At 38.0% G+C, this 19,726-nt stretch overlaps 1 protein-coding gene across 5 annotated transcripts in view; it reads right to left on the reverse strand.

Moving 5' to 3' along the window:
• Window positions 1-19,726, reverse strand: part of KIAA0232 (KIAA0232 ortholog) — a 65,215-nt gene that overhangs the window by 31,679 nt on the left and 13,810 nt on the right. For 3 of the 5 annotated variants that reach the window (XM_068188624.1, XM_068188627.1, XM_068188623.1), the window contains exons 2-3: window positions 14,838-15,341; window positions 665-802 (exon numbers count right to left, since the gene is read on the reverse strand). In XM_068188624.1, the coding sequence (XP_068044725.1) occupies window positions 665-802; window positions 14,838-15,068 (369 nt within the window). In that variant the 5' untranslated portion in view covers window positions 15,069-15,341. Of the gene's footprint in view, window positions 1-664; window positions 803-11,596; window positions 12,177-14,837; window positions 15,342-19,726 lie in introns of those variants that run through there. The other 2 variants (XM_068188625.1, XM_068188626.1) reach the window with 2 other exon arrangements.

The raw sequence follows: 19,726 nt of genomic DNA on the forward strand, positions 1-19,726 counted from the left end.
TTTCACATTTTTGCTGTCTGAAAAATCTCCCTGGAGAGCTTCCTTTAACTTGTGCTACAGATAATTCTTTCTTTTTAAGCATTGACTTCAACTGCCTCTCCCTTTGTCCACTTTTCTGCTCAACTACATGACATCTGCTGCCTCTGCTATCTTCCTTCAACCTGCTGCCTTCACCTCTCCTCACCTGCTCTAGTCAGTGCACTTCAACTCCACTTCCACTCAATCATGTAACCTGGAAAGTGAACATTTGCTACTATACATGACTTTTTATTTAGGAATTCTGGATCACACATGTTGCATGCACTGAGCAAGATGGCTTCTCCCCACATACTCCAGTCCTTTCTATCCAGACACAACACAAAGTCAACTTAGAATTCTTAGAATTACCTTTATGCAAAGCTTTGTGGTAATTTCAACTCAAACTGGTTCCCCTGACAAGAATAGGGAAGGGTTTACAGAAAAGAAAGCATGACACTACATAGTACAGAATCTCTTGTGAAATTATTCAAACGTACACCAATTTCATAATTTACTACATAAAACCAAAGAATACTTGGAGAACTCTTGGCAAATTAAAATTAAAATATAAGGATCACAAGCAAAATATACCTAGCAAAAAGAAAGACATAAAGCCTTAAGAATCTATTAAATAGTCCAAACTTACTTCATCAGAAGCAGAGCGAAGACACTGGACAGCAGCCTGTTTTTTCATTTCCTCTAGTGTTAGATCAGAGCACTTTTTCTTACTCTTTCCCCATTTCTTGTAAGCTCCCTTTTCCCAGCCCAGGAAGATGTCATTCTCCTAAAATCAAATAAGAAATTACATTATTTAAATACATTAATATCTTGGTACTATAGCAGAGCAGGACTACAAATAACATACTGAGCAAAATGAAACCAACCCCTTTCTATCTGCTAAAAACTACTTTTTACCAAATTAAAGATTAGTTTGATTACATAGAACTTGCACTTACTATTCAGAAAAGCACATGCATCTTTCACAGGACATGGAGGCAACTCACACTTCACTGTAATATTTTCCAATTTTTGCAAAGTATATCCACAAAGGCAATTTTACGGCAAACTTATGGTTGAATGTATTACTGTAATTTACAGTATAATATGTTAGTTTCACTGATCTCTGAAATAATAAGAATGAAAAGCAAGTAGTTCTGAGTTAAGATCAAAGTTAAAAGAAAGTTAAACAAGCCAGAAGAAGGAAATGCAGTGTTAGATCCTGAAGCCTTCAATTCAGTGCTAAAATGAACATGATTATAACTAGAGATAGCAGTATCTATCACAAAATAAACCTAAACTATTTCAGAAGAAAATTCAAATAATTGAGAACTGAGGGTGAGTAGGTGGGGTTGGCTTCTAATACATGTAAGAACAATGAAGAACAATAACATCAAAGTAGAATGCTATTTTATTAAATGCAATCATCTGAAGATATGTAACATCCCTATTATATGGCTTTTCAGAATTTACAAAATTTATTACCAGACTTGCTTGTTCTTCACTGTCTGTTTACATACATATACATGATTTCCCATATTCATCTCATGAAATAAATATTTTGGCTATCAGTAAAATAGTCTTTAGTATCTTAAAATGTATGCTTGTCTAAAATTGTATTCTTCAGAGAGATCCACAAACATCTGATGCTTTTCAGCCTACCTGTTTCAACCTTTTCAATGTATCTGTTACTGCTTCCAAAGAAAACCAGGCTAAGGCCTACCCTCATTTAAAAGAATTCCCAATTCCCCATGGTTTTAAAACAAAGTAAAAACAAGTTGTCAGTGCAAATAATTGTCCCTGTGCAATCAAAGAATAAGATGGGAAAAACTGGGGGCCAAGAGAGATCAATCATCTTCAGAAGCAGCCACCGAAGGGCTGCCATTTGTGACTTCACGTGAAGGAGCAGAGCAATTTGCTGGATTTACTGCTTAAAGTCTTATTTGAGCGCCAAAACTGGAGAATTGCATTTAGTGCTGAAAGAACAAAAAGCTACCAGTCACTCTGATTTTCCTAGCACTTTTGCAAGGTGCCAGTGATTCACTTAAAACCAAAAATTTGAGCAGGCTGCTGTACTGTTATTAGAAGGACTAACAAAAGAAAAAATAGAAAAGAATATGAAAAAAAAATCAGAGAATAGGTTTAAAAGACTGTCCATATCTACAATTCATTAAAAAAAAAATTAGCCTTTTCCAAAATTGCAGTTTATATCTTTCTTTTTACAACAAGGCTGTAGAGCACTCTAATTCTTCCCAATATTCATGGGAAAGAAAACAAACTGATAAGAACCACCTACTCCCCACCAGCTCCCAAAACCCCTCCAGCTCATTCACATGGACACAGCTGCAAATAAGTAAATACTGGCCCATTTGTGTGGGTGAGGATCCAGGTATACCAGCAAATTTGCACTGGGTTAACATCATTTATTCTGATTTTACATGGAAAGTTCACAAAGACAACATCTGCAGTAGGAAAACATTCCCAGAATGCTATGTATTACTGTTTTTCTCTGTGCTAACAAAGGTTTGCTTTGTACTGATAGATCACAGCTTTACCAACTATCTGTCAGCAGAGCAGCAAGAACCTTCATGCTCACAGAAATTTATAATGCATTTCATTCAGTCCTTCACACATGTAATTTGAAAAATATCTGTCACTTGTCTACAAACTTTGACAGTTTTCAACTTTTAAAAACTGAAAAATCTCTTTCAAGAGATATGCAATTTTTTTAAAGGGGGAAGGGAAGCTAAATGGAATTCTCTCTCAGGCCCCCAGCCCAGAGCTGTGGTATCATGGTGTCATCCCTCGTTCCAAGTGCACGAGTCGTTTGTGCACTCTGGGAACAACATGGCTTGTCTTACAGGATGCAGTGATTGAGGACATAGCTCTGATAGAATTCTCATTTTCTTTCTACCTCTTTATACAATACACACAAAAAAAATTTTTGGACAGATGGTTTTCAGTCACACCTGGCTGCCAAGTTTAAGACTTGGGTTTGGATTTTTTTTTCCCAGACAAACTCATGTGTTTTATAGCCTCAGGTTTTACAAAACTAGCAAACACCATGGATTACAGCTATTCCATGCAAAGTTTTGCAGTTTAAAATCCTCATCTAAACTATAGTATTTATCAGCACTTTATATGTATTGGATATAGCCTATGTTACTGAAGATCTTGCACCCTCTGTACACAAATGAAACACCACACCCACAAATCTCTACAGAACAGTGAAGAAAAAAAAAATCCTTAGGCATAATTCTTGTGTATCAGAACTATTCTGGATCAAAGATAAAAAGGTTTTACAAAGCCCAACATTACAGTAAAATGCCTGAGAAACAAGGAAATTTAATACACCCTAGAGAGTGAGTTTGTACAATGATGAGACACAAACGGAGTGATCCTCTTCTTTTATGATTACTAAATTGACAAAAAAAAAAAAAAAAAAGACAGACAACCCAGTAGTTTCCAATGGTTTAGATTAGTTAAATAAGTTTCTTAATTTTTTTCCTCTTTTTCTCTCTGTCTTCAGCAGTCAGGAGCCCATCAGTAGGTTTACTCCTCAGACTGAAAAGTATCAAGTCCATAACAAACAGCAAAGAAAGCAGCTCAGCAAAACATTCTGTATGCATGAAGACAGGTAAACCACTTCCTCCACATGGAAAGAATAACCAAGGACTTCTGATCTCTTCACCTACTAGATGCCTTTATTTACCATGTTTCCTAACAGAACTAGAGATCATAAAATAATGCTTGTTTTAGTGGAAGTGCTCTACACTGGTCACTGAACTTTTCACAAAAGCAATGCCACTCTGAACTTATAGATTTTAGAAGTGTGCATATACACATAAGAAAAACTAAAATTTTGCTTACAGAGTTCAAATATTTAAACCAGACTACCATTACCTACATTTTCAAGAGATGACCATCCAATATTAAAGAGGTATCAACAGAAAGCCAATGCCCTCTGCATACTGAAAAAACTCCAAGTTCATATATCTAAACAACTATGTAAACGTCTACTCTTCAGAGTCCTGCTATCCCCTACCTACTATGTAACTAGATAATTTCATTAGAGATTTTCAATCATGAAGACACTGAAAGTGCAGTTTCCTGACAAGAATAACTTAATAACTATAAATATAACTAAAAAATCATTGATGAAGTATCTGTATTCTTCACACTATTTTAGGCACAAATTTTAGGAAGACTTTGAAATGGTTTATTCTATTCAACTATGCAAAAGCAGCAATTCCACCACTTCCCTCTAAACTATCAAGAAATTGGAGAAGGAAAAAAAAAAGGCAAGTTTGATAGTGATTGTCCTTTCATTTGCTGTAAAGAGAAATATCTACTATCCGTAAGAAAACAAACGTGACACCTTGTGATACAACTGAAATAAAAACATTATGAAGCTCATGATCCACATAAATGGCAGCATTAGAAAGGGAAACATAACCTGTTTTTAAAAAGGAAAAAAAAGGAAGACTTGGGGAAAAACTACAGGCTAGTCAGTGTCACTTCTGTGCCTGGCAAGATCATGGCACAGATCCTCCTGGAAAGTGTACTAAAGCACAGGGAAAATAAGGAGGTGACTGGTGACAGCCAACATGGCTTTACTGGGGACAGATCATGCCCAACAAATTTCATGGCCTTCTATGACAGGAAAACAGCTTTGGTGGGCAATGGAAGAGTAAATGATGTCAACTACCTGGACCTGTGCAAAGCTTGTGACACTGTCCTTGCTTCTGGAAAGACATGGATTTGACAGATGTACCACTCAGTGGATAAGGAACTGGTCACACTCAAAGAGTTGTGGTCAATGGCTTGATGTTCAAGGGAAGACCAGTGACAAGTGTTTCTCTGGGTCTGTATTGGTACTGATGCTGTTTAACACCTTTGTCAGTGACATGGACATTGGGATCAAGTGCTCCCTCAGTGAGTTTGCCAATGACACCGAACTGTGCGGTGTGGTTGGCACACTGGAGGGAACAGATGCTGTCCAGAGGAATCTTGACAGGCTTGAGAGGTGGGCCTGTGTGAACCTCATGAAGTTCAGCAAGGCCAAGAGCAAGGTACTCCATCCAAGTTGAGGCATTTCCAAACACAAATCCAGGCTGGGCAGAGAAGGGATCAAGAGGAGCCCCAAAGAAAAGGGCTGTTGGTTGACAAGAAGTTGAACATGAGCTGGCAACGTGTAGTCACAGCCCAGAAGGACAACTGTGTCCTGGGCTGCATCCAAAGCAGTGTGGCCAGCAGGCAAAGGAAGGTGATTCTGGCCCTCTCACTCTCATGAGACCCCACAAATAGTACTACATCCCAGGTCTACTCCCAACATGAGAGGGACATGTTGAACTGAGTCCACAGAAGGGCCACAAGCAGGCTGGAACACCTCTGCTATGAACACAGGCGGACAGAGTTCTCTATGTTGTTCAGCCTAGAGAAGAGAAGGCTCCAGGGAGACTTACAGCACCCTCCGGTACATGAAAAGCCTACAGGAGAGCTCAGGAGGGACTTCTGACAAGAGCATGGAGAGACAGCATAAGGGGGGATGTCTTTAAAAATAAGGCAGGCAAGTTTAGGTTAGATATTAGGAAAAAATTCTTTACTCTGAGGGTTTTAAGACACTTAAAAGGTTGCCCAGAGAAGTTGTGGCTGCCCCTTCCTGGAGGTATTCAAGGCTAGGCCAGATGGGGCTCTGATCGATCCAGTCTTGTAGAAGGAATCCCTGCCCATGGCCAGGGGCTAGGAACTAGATGGTCTTAAGATCCCTTCCAAACAAAACCATTCAATGATTCCATGACAAATTATATCCAAAATGGAATACCACTGCCTCTTAGAGGATTTCACAATTGAGATTTGGGGAATATTGCAACAGACCAGAAGTGTACTTAACATTTAAGATTATTCAACAATGTATAAAGACCTTCAGTCATCTTGCCTGAAAAATTGCTTCCCCTGAACTGAGATTCAGGAAAAACTCTAATAGATTGCTTAAAGCCACAGTGATGGATAACATTCACAATGAAATTTATTATAAATACTGAGAAAGATCTAGTGGGCTAGGATCAGCTTAGACATTCCTTACAGGCTGCCTCAGACTGAGACAAAGATAAAGAGATTATACATAGGTGAGACAGTTTAGAAGAAAATATAAGAACATTGGCTCAAACTCAGCTAATATGCCCCAAAGGAAATGCAGACAAAGAGTACATTTCAGAGAGCAGCATAAGTTTTCTCCATTGCAAAAAAACACTGCTAAACACAGAATAGAGAGGACTGGGAAACATTCTATAATGTTAGATAATAACTCCAAATCCAGGTATTGTCATGGAAAGAATTAATCTTAGACTTACAGTGAAAAACCAGGGAACCATCTAGCCACTACAGTCACCTCTTTCCCAGATGTCCCAACCAGGACATTGTAACCCTGCAGCCAGACTGTAACAGAACAGTTGATAATGTAGCAGATCACAACATGCACTGCTATGACCTCAGGGTATTTGGGACTTAGGGCAGGCAGGGAAGAATTCTACTTATCCAAACTAATAAATCCAAGTATAAAATCCTGTAATCTGAGTTTCTGTCAATTATAAACTTTTGCTTACAATCCTACCAGTTTGAAAGGGCAGTCTATGTGATGTTCACTAATTAGAAGTTACTTCTAGGCTAAAACTAAGGAAAAGAAATTTGTCACACCTACTCCAAAGAATGAGAGAATATGCAAATGGTGCATCTGTTAAAATCTTATGCTTGTTGAGCAGACTGCCTTTAGACTTTTCCCATTAAAGTAAAAGCAGAAAAGAAGAAAATTTAGCAAGGCTATAGCTAGAGCTACAAAGGCATCATTTTACTTACACGTCTGAAAGGGGCATGTCATCACTGGAGAAGTTATTTCATAACACTTATGGCTGCTTTCTTGGCTTTAGAGATAAAGTTGTGTGGCAAGTATCACAGACCACTGTAATCATCTGATTTCAGAGAATACAGGCAGCACATGTCTATGCTTGGAGAAATGTGGCAAGTGTACTGTCAGGCAATGACATATACCCGAAGAACACCAAGGAAGTATCTCAATTATGCCCAGGAATCCAAACAGTACAATTGTATCAGCACAGAGATGGCTGCAAAGAAATCCTGACTGTTAGGAGGACTCACCAACCTGGCACTTGAGCTTCCATCTCTGCTTTGTATTATGTAAGCCTTTGTGAGACTACATTAGCAGTCACAACTTCATGAACAAGCAGCTCAACATGATCACTCACACCAATATAAACGCAGTAGACATTGTGGAAATAAAGTTTCTCAGCTAAGCACAGTCCTTGAGAATGAATGCTTTTCTTCTGCACTAACACACAAGCTGAAGCTGACTGCCCTGTAACCTGTACAGTTTGCACAAACACAAAACCCCTGTGAGCCTACTGCTGAGCTCCAATCCCTGCCACCGCAATTCCCACCTCTAAAACCGAGTACAGACTGCAAACTCACAGTCCATGATACTCCAAACCTGTCCTGTATCTAACAGTCACTGGACAGAGAAATACAGAACAGATCAGTTACTGCACAATTAACAAGACAAATGCCAACTAAAAATCAATAAATAAGTTTCCTGAGCCACATGCTTTTACAGTGAAGACATTTCAGCCATTTTCCATTGCTTAAGTGAAGAAGAATCCACTTTTAAACTTAGTTATCTGAGCTTTTAGACAGTGGTTTTACCTTTTGCATGAATAAGCTTTATGGGCATATTAATTTCAAGATATAGTACCATTTTCTAAATATTATTAATTGGTCCTTTCTTTAGTTTACATATTTATGTATGGGAAGAAGAAGGGGGTTATTCCCATTGCTGTAAACATACATTTCAGTAATCTAAGGATTTCAAATCAGTAATATTAAAAAGTAGAGGTAAAAGTCTTGGTCCCCCTCCTACCTATTCTTTTCTTCATACACTGATTCCCACAATTTGAAATCTACATACTTCGTTGGGGTACTGACTAAAAAACTATGGTTAGAAATTTTAAAAATTGTTCCTACAGGACTGTTATACAGCTTAATAAGCAGTAACACAAATACAAACTAAACAGAAAATGCTTTGCATTCAAGAAATTTATTTCTACATGTTGCTGGTGAACTTTGAAATTTACTGACACTTGTGTACAGCAGTCACACTGTGTTTCCCTACTGTAGCTGAACCCACTCTGCATATTGTAATGCAGGATCAAAACATGTGTTTGAGTGACCCAAAAGTATTTTTTAGGGATGATAAAAGAATAGGTGTAATCATACTAGAAGCAGCATTGTTATTTTTGTCAAAGAGGTGTACCAGCCAGACTAACATTTAACACATGGTTAGTGGAGTGTACAGGACCAATCTTCATTTCTCCTCTCTTTAGGTTATGGATGAGACATACAAAACCACAAGACACATACAAAACCCCACATCCTCTTCCACCCAAAATATACATGGGGAAAAACTAGTATCTATTACTAGAATATAAATCCAGACATCAGGTCCCTCTACTGGGTTAATATGGGATGGCAGGAGAACTAACAGCACATTCCACTGGATCTGGAACCCAGCAAGTGCATCCCAAGTTCAGTCACCAAAGTGTCCTGTGTCATTAGCACATGCAAGCCAAACACAGACTAAATTTAGCAATGATAACCCCATCCCAGGGCAGAGGGATAGGCCAAAATCATTTATGGACTTAAAACCACAAGGTAAAGCCCTGAAATATATCACATACGGGCTGAGGCCTCTCTTCTGCTGCTCTCTTCTTAATAAATAAAAGAAAACTACATTCTGGACTTTAAATATGTAAGTGACAATGATGAAAAAGCAAGAATAAAAATTATGATCAGTCAGCAGAAGTGTAACTATCATTCTGAAGACTTTTTATGCCTCCATATAAATGATTACCGGAATGGAACTACTTCAAATCAGTCTATAAATAATTAGTCTTCCTGCAAAATGCCTCCTTGTTAAAAATTGAAAAATCAAAAGCAAAATTCTCAACCTGGTCACAAAAGTACATAGTTTGCACTGCAATAGCCAATTAATTCTGAGAGTTAGGAAAACATCATCTTAATAAAAAAAAAAAAGGATTTTTACTTTTGAGGTTCAGAAAAAAACTGCTAACTTCCAAAAACAAGTTGAAAGAAGTAGATCAAAAGCAACAGAAGAACTTGATATGGAAAGTCTGCATAACAAATGCATTTTGATCGTCCTGCTGCATGACCAAAGGCTTACAAACAAAGCCTTTATCTCACAGAGTGTCTAGCTGTTGGGGTTAGGTTTTGGGTTTTTTTAAATACAGGCTCTATCCCTTCAAAAGGGAGAACAGTCTACAGGAACAAATCTATAGCCCTAAACCATAAATTTGTTACAGTCAAAATCAGTTAGGCTTACAATTAGTATGTGAAAGATACAACATAGAACACTGATTTTAATACTGTATAAAGAATGATCAATGAAATAATGTTTCACACAAAGTATATTTTAAGGCAATGCCTTCTGCTTCACACAGATTATACTATCTTAATACGATATTTACTGCATCATAAACTGGTTTGAGAACACAGGCATCGACAAATATATTTTTAATCAGTATTGACACAACAATCAAATCTTAAAAGCACCTAGTTGATTTGCCACTAGGAAACCAAAAGCAAGGTATTTTGATCAAAAATTAGTCTAGCGTGAAGTCAAAAGGCTGTCTCACAATGTTCAGATCTCCACCAGCAATTCTGTGGGTCCCCAAAAGTTAAAAACTTGACATGATTTTCTGCTTTATTTGTCCAAAGTAAGTAAATTCAGTAATAAAATGCAAATGGTGAAAACATGTATATTTGATGGAAACATTCTGCATTTTAGTTACATTAAACAGTCTGTAAATCCACACTAATTTTATGAGGTTTTCCTTAATGGACCAAAAGTGACTAAAAAGTCATCTATCTCAGCACAAAATACCAGTGATTTACACACATTTTGAAGAGACCATTGATAGGCCTCAAAAAAAACCAAACCAAACTGAACCAAGTTAACTCCCTAACACATCTAAATAACTAATATCTTAAACAGCATGGTTCAAGAGATTTCTTCAGTAATCTTTAGGCCCTGTAGACATCTATTATATGTGTAAATCAATTTGAGAATTGTTCTCTAGAAAGATGGTACACAAGCAACATCTTCGATTGTAGGGAAAAATAGGGCAAGTCTGCCACTGAAATCCTTACTTGTCTTCTGATATGACAAACCTCAACTAGCCACAAAACCCTCAAAACTATTTCTATTAACTGTATCACAGGAATCAAGCAAAATGTACAAACCCAATTCATACTATCTTTGTATTTTCTACTCCATCAGTCAATACTGGGAAAAAAAATCCCTAAGAGCCACCTACTTCCACCCACTTAAGCCCTCCCATCAGCAATATCATTGCTGCCAACAAAACCTGAGGGGAGAAGGAAAAAAAAAAAAAAAAGAAAAAAAGAGTACACAGTCAGAACGAAGTACTTCTTAAGAAATTTTACATCTTGAGCTCTTAGACTCACTTCCAAAAGTAGCAAGTATGGCTTGGATAAGAATTGTGCTCTAGATGCCAACAATAACTAAGTTACCTTCAGTACTTGAGTATTTCAAAACAAACCAACATGCATTTAAAGTGTGTATATTTAGAGAATTTTACAGTAATTCTTGATAGGTATGAATAACACATCTATAACCACAGCAGACCTGAAGACCCTTGTGCCACAGTACAATTTACCATAAACAAGATTCCTTTCTTGGAAATTCTCTATTCCTTTAAAATACAGCTGGGCAAAACATACTGGCTTATAAATTTTCCCAATATTTTAATAGCTATTTCAGTTTAAGCCAATGAGCCAGAATAGAAACTGCAAACATTCCAGTAAAATTTGGTTGCAGTGTATTAGGGTTTTACTTCCACCTACGTTTTCTGTAGTTGCAAAAATCTGCTATGAACTCTCTGGAAACTCATGACTTACAGTCTAACATTTTGTGACACTGAGCCTGAATCCATATAACAATACTCAGCAAAGACCGTTCTAATTGGGCAAGGCATAGATGTAACACCAGTAACAAACCCAAACAAAACCCAAAGCCACCCTGACATACATACAAATAAAGAGGAATGAAAACCAACACAACCCCCCCCCACACACACATCCTGAATCTTATCTTCTATCTAGACATCAAACTAGCTCACTGTACAAAAAAAGATAATATTGGAGAAAGCCACACAAAGCTGCACCAGAGTAAAACTGGAGAAACCCACAAAAGACTGCATCAGAATCAAGACCAAAACCCACATATTAAATATTACTAACAGAGCAGAAGGGAACATCCTGCTTATTTGCAAAAATAACCCTGAAGAGCTAATCAATCAAGACTCTCATAGTCAATCAAGATTCCCATATTCCTTTGAAATTCTTATTTTAACTGTAAACAGAAGTGACCGATAATGTGACAAAAATGATATCTTAAATAGCTGTGTATGCCTAGTAAGGTTGGGAATGGGTTTTATTACTAATTTTTGATACTAAATCTTTTTGTACTTACCTGACAGAACCTCAGTCCAGACTTCAGAGTTCCATTTCCCTGCTACACTTGATGACACCAGAACACTATAAAGCAAGCACTGAAGGAGGCTCCCTGAAGCAACTAAAACAGTGCTAATGATACCATCAACACTCTGAGGTGGAAAGATCTTAATGACCACCTGAACTTCAGTCTGTAACATTTCTAATGAAGATGACAGTATCCATAAGATTAAGACTTCCTAAATTAGTCCTCTTCACTCCCACCCCCCAAAAAAGCAAACTGCAATGGATTGTTCCTATGTATAATCCCATTGTGAGACTACACATTCCTTGTAACCTGATCTAAAGAGAAGCCACTGCTATATTTTGAGGAAAAAGGAACTGCTACTCACTATCCCCAAAAACAGAGTTCTAAAAGCAGAGAATCACAGAATCACATAACAGCTCAGGCTGGAAGGGACCTCAAAAAACCATGTGGTCTACCCTTCCAAGGGAAAAGGAAACTAGACAAGACTATCTAGCATCCTACTGCATCTCAAAAACCTCCAGCAACAGGGATTCTATCACATTCCTGAGGAGGTTGTTCCAGTGCATGACTGTTCTCACTACAAGAAAACAGAAAAAGAAAAAAATTCTCATATCAAGATGAAACTGCTCCCAGTGCAACATGTACCTATTGTCCCTTGTCTTCTCCATGTGAATAGACTGCTTCAGTCCTTTTTGTAGCTGTCCTCTAAGTTGGAGAGAAATCACTGCAATAAGCCCACTATTGAGAATAGCTCTTTCTGCGGAAATTCTCTTATCTTTCTTAAGAATTAAAGGAATCACATGGGAGAAAAAATTCCTGAGATGCCAAGGACCAAATCTTCAATGGGAATTAATCTGGGTTAAAGAAGCTCAGCAACTCTAAGTATTTTACTCCTAAATTACTCCTCATTTATGAATTTAATTCCTGTTCTCTATATTGATTTCTCCTTGTAAACAACACTAGTATATGTTTTTCCCCTTTCCCCTTTGTCCCCATCCTTTCCTCTTTGTCTTAATGCTGTACCCATCACCAAAATTGGATTGAAATTGCTTATATGTAAATACATGTTTTAGAGTAAAGATTTTCTTGTTTCTGAATAACTTCACCAAACCAAAACTAATTTAAAATGTCAGGCGATACAAAGCACCAGTAAATAACAAGCAAAATAAAAATTAAAATCAGTAATAAATAAATAACAAAACACATGTATTTAAATATTTCCTCAATTTTCTATGTTAGAAATTTGTACTTGCAGGCTTTACAGACTAAGGTATTTGAAAAAGGAATTAAGGAGCAGTACGTTTTGTAACAGGAGCATCTAAGCATTACTACAGAATATAATCCCAAAACTAAATTGATATTAAGTCTCAAAACTTAGAAAATAGTTATTTGAAGTAGGGCAAACAAATGCAGTAAAAGTACATTATAAACAGGATCAAATTGGAGGAGGTGGAAAAAAATCTTCCAGATTTAAAGCCCAATGTTGTTCAGAAGACATCCTGTACATTGGTGCCACAGCACCCGCTCAGCAACACAGGTTTTGGCAACCCTGTCAGCATGTGGTATTCTTCTTCCTTTGGCTCATTAGATTCAGATAATCAACTTGGAAAAAGAACAGACACATTCCTAAAAGCTCTGTTATCAAACCCACAAAGGATCCAGTTAAAGTATCAAAATGAGAAATAAACTGAATGAAATTTTCATAACATAGTTACCCTGCTTATTGAAAAGCCTGATTAAAAGCAAACTAATTTTGATACTTCAGTAATTTGAAGTATCACAGTAGTAACTTCAAAGTTATGACTGTGGTCTGAAATGGACTGAAAAGAAACACATCTTCATTTCCCCCAAGGCCACTGGCCTATCTCTAAAGCTCCTCAAGTTCTCATGTGGTTTCAATTGGTTTCATTTTTAATGTCCTCATCCCACATGCTCCTTTCAAACAGGTTTTGGAATCGTTTTCTGCCCCCTTCTAAAATACAGCTATTCATGTCTGACCAAGACCTACATGTTAAGATACATTCCAGAAAGTGCTTACAGTGGGTTTAAAAAAAAAAATTATTATTATTATTATTATTATTATTATTATTATTATTAATTGTAGGGTTGTTGCTGATGTCACCTACTGCTGCCAGATACACTTTTGAAAAAAAAAGAAAAAAAAAGTTTTACAGATACAAGTTTTCTGGTTTGCACAAGGGAAGCGTGAAGGCTCTTATGCATGGTAATGATTGCTAAGTGCTCAAACACTGACAGCGTCTGACATGAATTTTTTTGTTCTTCAGTTACACTTACATCTATCTCACAATAACCTGCTCTGCTCCTGCTGGATTTTTAAAAAGATAAACTAAGTGACAATGGGATTTCTGAAGCAGTTAGGCAGCAATGCTTGAAGTATAACCAAAACAAAAGTAATGAAAAAGGACTAATAATTAAGCTATCAAATAATAGGTATTTGCTTTTCTTCCTTCCCACTGTCACCACAGCCACCTTCTAAGACAACGTCTATGTTTAACAGCATCATCAGCCTTTTCTGAAAACACTGTAATTTCTCTGAGTCCTGAATCCATAAAACTCCACTATTAAAAGTATTTCTATACACGTTCATGATGCAGACAAATAAAAAAAGAAAAGAAAAAAGGTATTGAGACTGAACAGTATGTTCTAGGGTCACAACTCTCTTGCATGCTTTTTATCAGCATACAGCATTAACATTATTTTAGAAGACATGAATAATGTATGTATAATAATGTATTTCAAATACCTGAAGACTAAAAGATATTTGGAGGGTATTTATTCTTTACTGAAAATAGCACAACATGAAATCCATGGGAAGTGATAGGGGGGGTCTGCAGACTACCGTAAAGCTGGGCAATTTGACACAGTTTACAAGAATTACATTCATTTACTAATGTTCCAATATTAAATAAAGCTTCTAATCACAAGCAGTGATGGTCTCCATTTAGGACACAGATATTCCAGTGTTAACAATTCTGATACCAATTGTAGCCATGTGAAAACATTGTTTAATGTAATTGCCCATACAGCAACCTAAGTACTTTAATCTCAGTTCACCCATCAAATCTGACTCCTGTGTGGTTTATACCCTCCTTCCACCCACACACTTAAAGACAACCACCCCCCCAACTGAAGCATACCCAGGTATAATACACAAAACATAACTGGTACAAAAACTCACTTTCACTGGACAACATCTAAAATATGTAAATACCTGTTCCTGCAGGTCGTAGTCATAGCTATCATGCAGCAGAAGACTGAGGACATACCGAGTATAAATCATGGCATCAATGCCACACTTCTCTAGCTCTTGTCCCAGCCAGGTCTGCACTGGACCCAAAGCATGTAGCAGAGACATTTCAGAAACAGATACAGGGCCTGGATAAGAGCTTGAGGAGCTTTCAGATGGCAAACCATCCACAACAACTGTACAGATAGGGCGCATGAATCTAGGTGGTTGGCATCCTTATAAGGTGAAGCATTTTCTGTAGTTGATTTTCCGTCGATATCTGGAGGTGATTTTCACTCCAGTAAATAGGAGAGAGGCTTGACTTCTAGGACAATCATTTATATTTCCTGGCTGTTAGCCGACTAGAGACGAACATCACTCTTCAGGCATGACCAGTGAATAAACTAAATCCTAATAGCAAACACATATGTAGATGTGTTTTTCTACCTTAATTTCACATTGAGGCCAGATGCAAGTCCCCAGCAGGACCTATAAAGAGGAAAAAATGATAAGTTGTGACAATATGTATCCATACATGAATAATATTAAACAGTGAAAAAAACCACCCAAAGTAGAAAGCAGTCATTTACACACTGCTTACTCCAAACATATCGTACATCTACTCAGTGTCATTTTGAAGAGTGACAGGAATTATTACAAGTTTAAGGGTGACTTCTAGAAAAGGTACTTTTTACTGTAGGAAGAGAGACTCTTTCATCAAAGACTTCACAATTAATCTGTCAATTAAAACATATGTCTGATCTAACTTTATGGGAAAGCAGAGATTTTATTACTTTCACTATCAGCTAAAATAACCCCATTCTTACTAAAAAAATCTATGTTAGTTTAACTAAAGACTGCATATTTTGCATCATTAGAAGACAATATATTCCTACTGTTTTGCAGTGATACCCATTTCTGGAATAGAAGTGTTTTGTTTATAAAACACTGAATTAATGAAATTCATCTGCTCAGGAGTTTCATAAATCCTACTACTAAATAGGTTCTACTACCTTCAGATTCAGTTTTTTTGGTGGTGGTGGTTTTTGGGTTGATTTTCCTTCGTTTCAATTATTTGCCTTGTTCCAGGACAGTAAAACATTTTATCATCCTAAATCTGTCCTTATAAAAATGTAAATCCTTGGAATAACTTCAAAAAATTTGAGCAGAGCATAATTTATCTGTGCCAAAAATTAACATTTAACCCTCTTTACACAAAGCATGCACCTATCCTACCTGAGAGCTTAAACTCTAAACCATGTCCTAAAATAGACAAACTATCCTAAGACTTATACCACCCACAATCACAAATCAATCTTGATAAGCCAGGGGCAGAAGGTGCAAGCACTACACACGTCAGCATTCTGCTCTTGAATGCAGAAAATGTCAGCCCAAAAAAGGCATTTTTGGATTGGTCTACTTATCAACCACATGCCAATCTGGCATTTGTGTAGGCCTTCTTTCTCCTCTCCAGCTTCTTAGCATGAGAAAACAAAGCTCAACTCCAAGCAGGAAATATCCCTTCACTGAAAGGAAACAAAATAGACTCAAGTGACTAAGCACAATCTGCTGTTTTGTTTCAAGCCCAGTGCAAGACAACCAACACACAACAGGCACCACCTAATGCAACTATCTGAACTAGATACTGGGGGCTGCATTTCATGTGGGCAGCATGTGTTCAGTGGCCAAACAAAACTGAAAGTCGATACGCATCAACACAACAAAAGATGATAGTTTTTAGGAGCTTTCTTTATACCACCACACAGGTACAAATGTATATTCCAGATTTTTCAAAGCCAATTGCAACATCACCACATAGAAACCCATTACGATCAGTTGCTACCAGGTTCACAAAACCCCTTCCCTCTCCTAAAGTGACCTTACTGCTCTGTCTGCAGTATTCATTTCGAGAAAGGGGATAACATGAGATTATTCAATATTGCTCAGCAGCATGTTTCAGTTAGTCAAAATCTTTTAAGTAAGCACAAATAACAGTAGGTAGAACCATGCTGCAAGGCACTGGAGATTACTGCTTTTTCACATAATTAGAGAACAGAAAATACAAGAAAAGTCTAGTATTGTGACCCAAGGTAGTCCAAATCCAAGAACCACAGGTCCAAACTCTTAAGAAGTCCATATTGTCTTAATTGTTGAAGAACAACATTCCAAAAAATCTGTTCAGTCCTGTTGGCTGTCCACAGCACACCGTGTGATGAATGTTCTCCCCAATTCAATGCCACAGTCCTTGTTGGCCACACAAATCCTACATTTCACAGATACAGGAAAACTGACACTCTTCATTTATCTTTTTTGATACATGGTGCAGAACCATCTAGAGGTTCAAGGGAACGGGAGCCTCAGTCCATCCCACTGCTACCAGTTTGATGCTCGAGCCACCAAAGGATGCTCAGAGCCTGGAAAGGGATCATAGGTCATCAGGAAAGCACCTGAAGAGCAGCACAAAGGAACTTCTGCCACTCCAGCCAGTAAGTCAGCTCCACTGGGAGCTCAGCTAAAATGCCTCTATGGAAACACACACAGCAAAGACAATTAAAAAAAACAAGTTAGAGACATGCACATGCCTGCATGGCTATCATCTTACCAGCATCACTAAGACATGGTGGGATGACTCCTATTACTGGAGTGTTGGAATGGAAGGATACAGGGTGTTTAGGAAAGACAGGCACGGGAGACAAGGAGAGGATGTTACCTTCTATGTCAGTGACTGCCTGGAGTGCACAGAGCTCTGCCTCGGAACAAAAGAGGAACTGACTGAAAGGTTAAGGGTCAGGATGAAAGGGAGGGCAGCGACAGGCCATGTTATACTGGGGGTCTGCTGCAGGCTCTATGAAGTCCTCTATAGACAGACAGGAGCAGCCTCATGTTCACAAGCTCTGGTTCTCATGGGGGACTTCAACCACCCCCATATCTGTTAGAGGGACAACACAGCAGAGCATAAGCAATCCAGGACCAGAAGGTGCCTGGAATGTGATAATGGTGATACCTTCCTTCCCTGAGAAGCCAACAAGGAGAGGTGCTATGCTGGGTCTCCTCACTAAAATGTTTAGTCTGCTAGGGAATGTGAAGCTCAAGGACAGCCTGGGCTGCAGTGACCATGAAACAGTAGAGTTCAGTACCCTTCCTCAGGGCAGCAAGGGTGCACAGGAAGCTCATTGTCCTGGACTTCAGGAGAGCACAGTTTGGCCTTCTCGGGGATCTGCTTGGTGGAAGGGGCCAAGAAAACTGGCTAATATTGAAGGATCACCTCCTCCAGGCTCAGGAGTGATGCATGCCTACCAAAGGAAGTCAAGCAAAACACCAGCCAGTTGCATGGTTGAACAAGGAACTCCTGGATAAACACAAACAGAAAAATGAAGCCTACAGAGGGTGGAAGCAAGGACAGGTAGCTTGGGAGGAATACAGAGAAATTGTCCAAGCAGCCAGGAATCAAAATAGGAAAGCTAAAACTGTGACAGAATTAAATCTGGCCAGGGACATCATGCTTGATGAAGCTTCTATAGAAGAAAAAGCTTCTATAGGTACATCAGTGATAAAAGGGCCCCTCTCTCAAAGGAGACCCAGGACATGGACAAGACTGAGGTACTTAATGACTTCTTTATCCTGGTCTTCACCAGTAAGTGCTCCAGACACACTGCCCCACTCCGTGGAGGCAAACATGGGGACTGGGAGAATGAAGAACTGCCCGCTGCAGCACAGGGTCAGATTTGAGACCATCTAAGGAAACCTGAAGGTACATGACTCCATGGAACCTGATTAAATACATCCCCAGGTACTTAGGAAACTTAGAAGTTGCTTAGAAGAAAAATGGGGACAGATTTTTTATCAGGATCTGCAGTGACAGGGTTTTAAACTAAAAACTGGTAGATTTAGATTGGACATGAGAACGGTATTTTTTACATTGAAAGGGTGAGATGCTGAACAACTTGCCCAGAGAAGTTGTGCATGATCTGTTCCAAGTATTCAAGGTCAGGCTGGGCAGGGTTTTGAGCAATCTTATCTAATGAAACATGTCCCTGTCCACAGAAGTGAGCATTGATGATCTTGAAAGATTGCTTTCAACTCAAACCATTCTGATTCTATATGGCAAAGCTTCTGGCTACTGAGTCACTTGAATCAAAACTTTTGACACATTGTTTAGCTCCTTAGCTAAACCTAGCAAGGACTGAGTTTATGTTTCAGCGTTTCCCTGACCGATTTGGTAATAGGGCCTCTCTTTTCTATCTTAACATTTACTTAAGTGAAACATTTGAGAAATTCAGTTCTTGAGACCTAAGCTAACAAAATTTGATAGACTTCAGCTGACCAGTTAAAGTGTGTCTTGCTTTTATTAGATGTGGAGGAGCGGGAAAAGACAGCAAGAGAGAGACAGATTATAAGAGAAATTATGAAATCAGATAACAAAATTTTTGTAAACTGTTTTGCACTCCAGCTTTTTTGAATATAATATTCCACTACCTCCTTTAACATTCAGTTACATGATATAAAACCTGGAAATCTAAACAAATGTATAAATATTATTTAAGAGTTCTCATTTTACAGCTCTCAAGTACTTTGTTTTACAGATGGTCTTAAACATTTCCATTATGTTTTAGAGTTAACAACATTTTAAAGAGTATTTTTCTATCCCAGTACTAGAGAGACTTTCCATATTAAATTAATACAAGTCACTCAAAGAGCAAACATTTCTGCTGATAGATGTGAAGCTTGATTTTAGAGATACACTTTCTGACAAATAAGTTATTATCCCTCTTAAATCTATTTCACACAGTCTCACTAAAATAATTTTGCCATCCTCACAAGGCCAGGACTAATCTGAACAGAAGGAGTACATTACACCTTAAATAATTAGTGGA

This window comes from Anomalospiza imberbis, chromosome 4, assembly GCF_031753505.1.
Source record: "Anomalospiza imberbis isolate Cuckoo-Finch-1a 21T00152 chromosome 4, ASM3175350v1, whole genome shotgun sequence".
Classification (NCBI taxonomy): Eukaryota; Metazoa; Chordata; class Aves; order Passeriformes; family Viduidae; genus Anomalospiza; species Anomalospiza imberbis.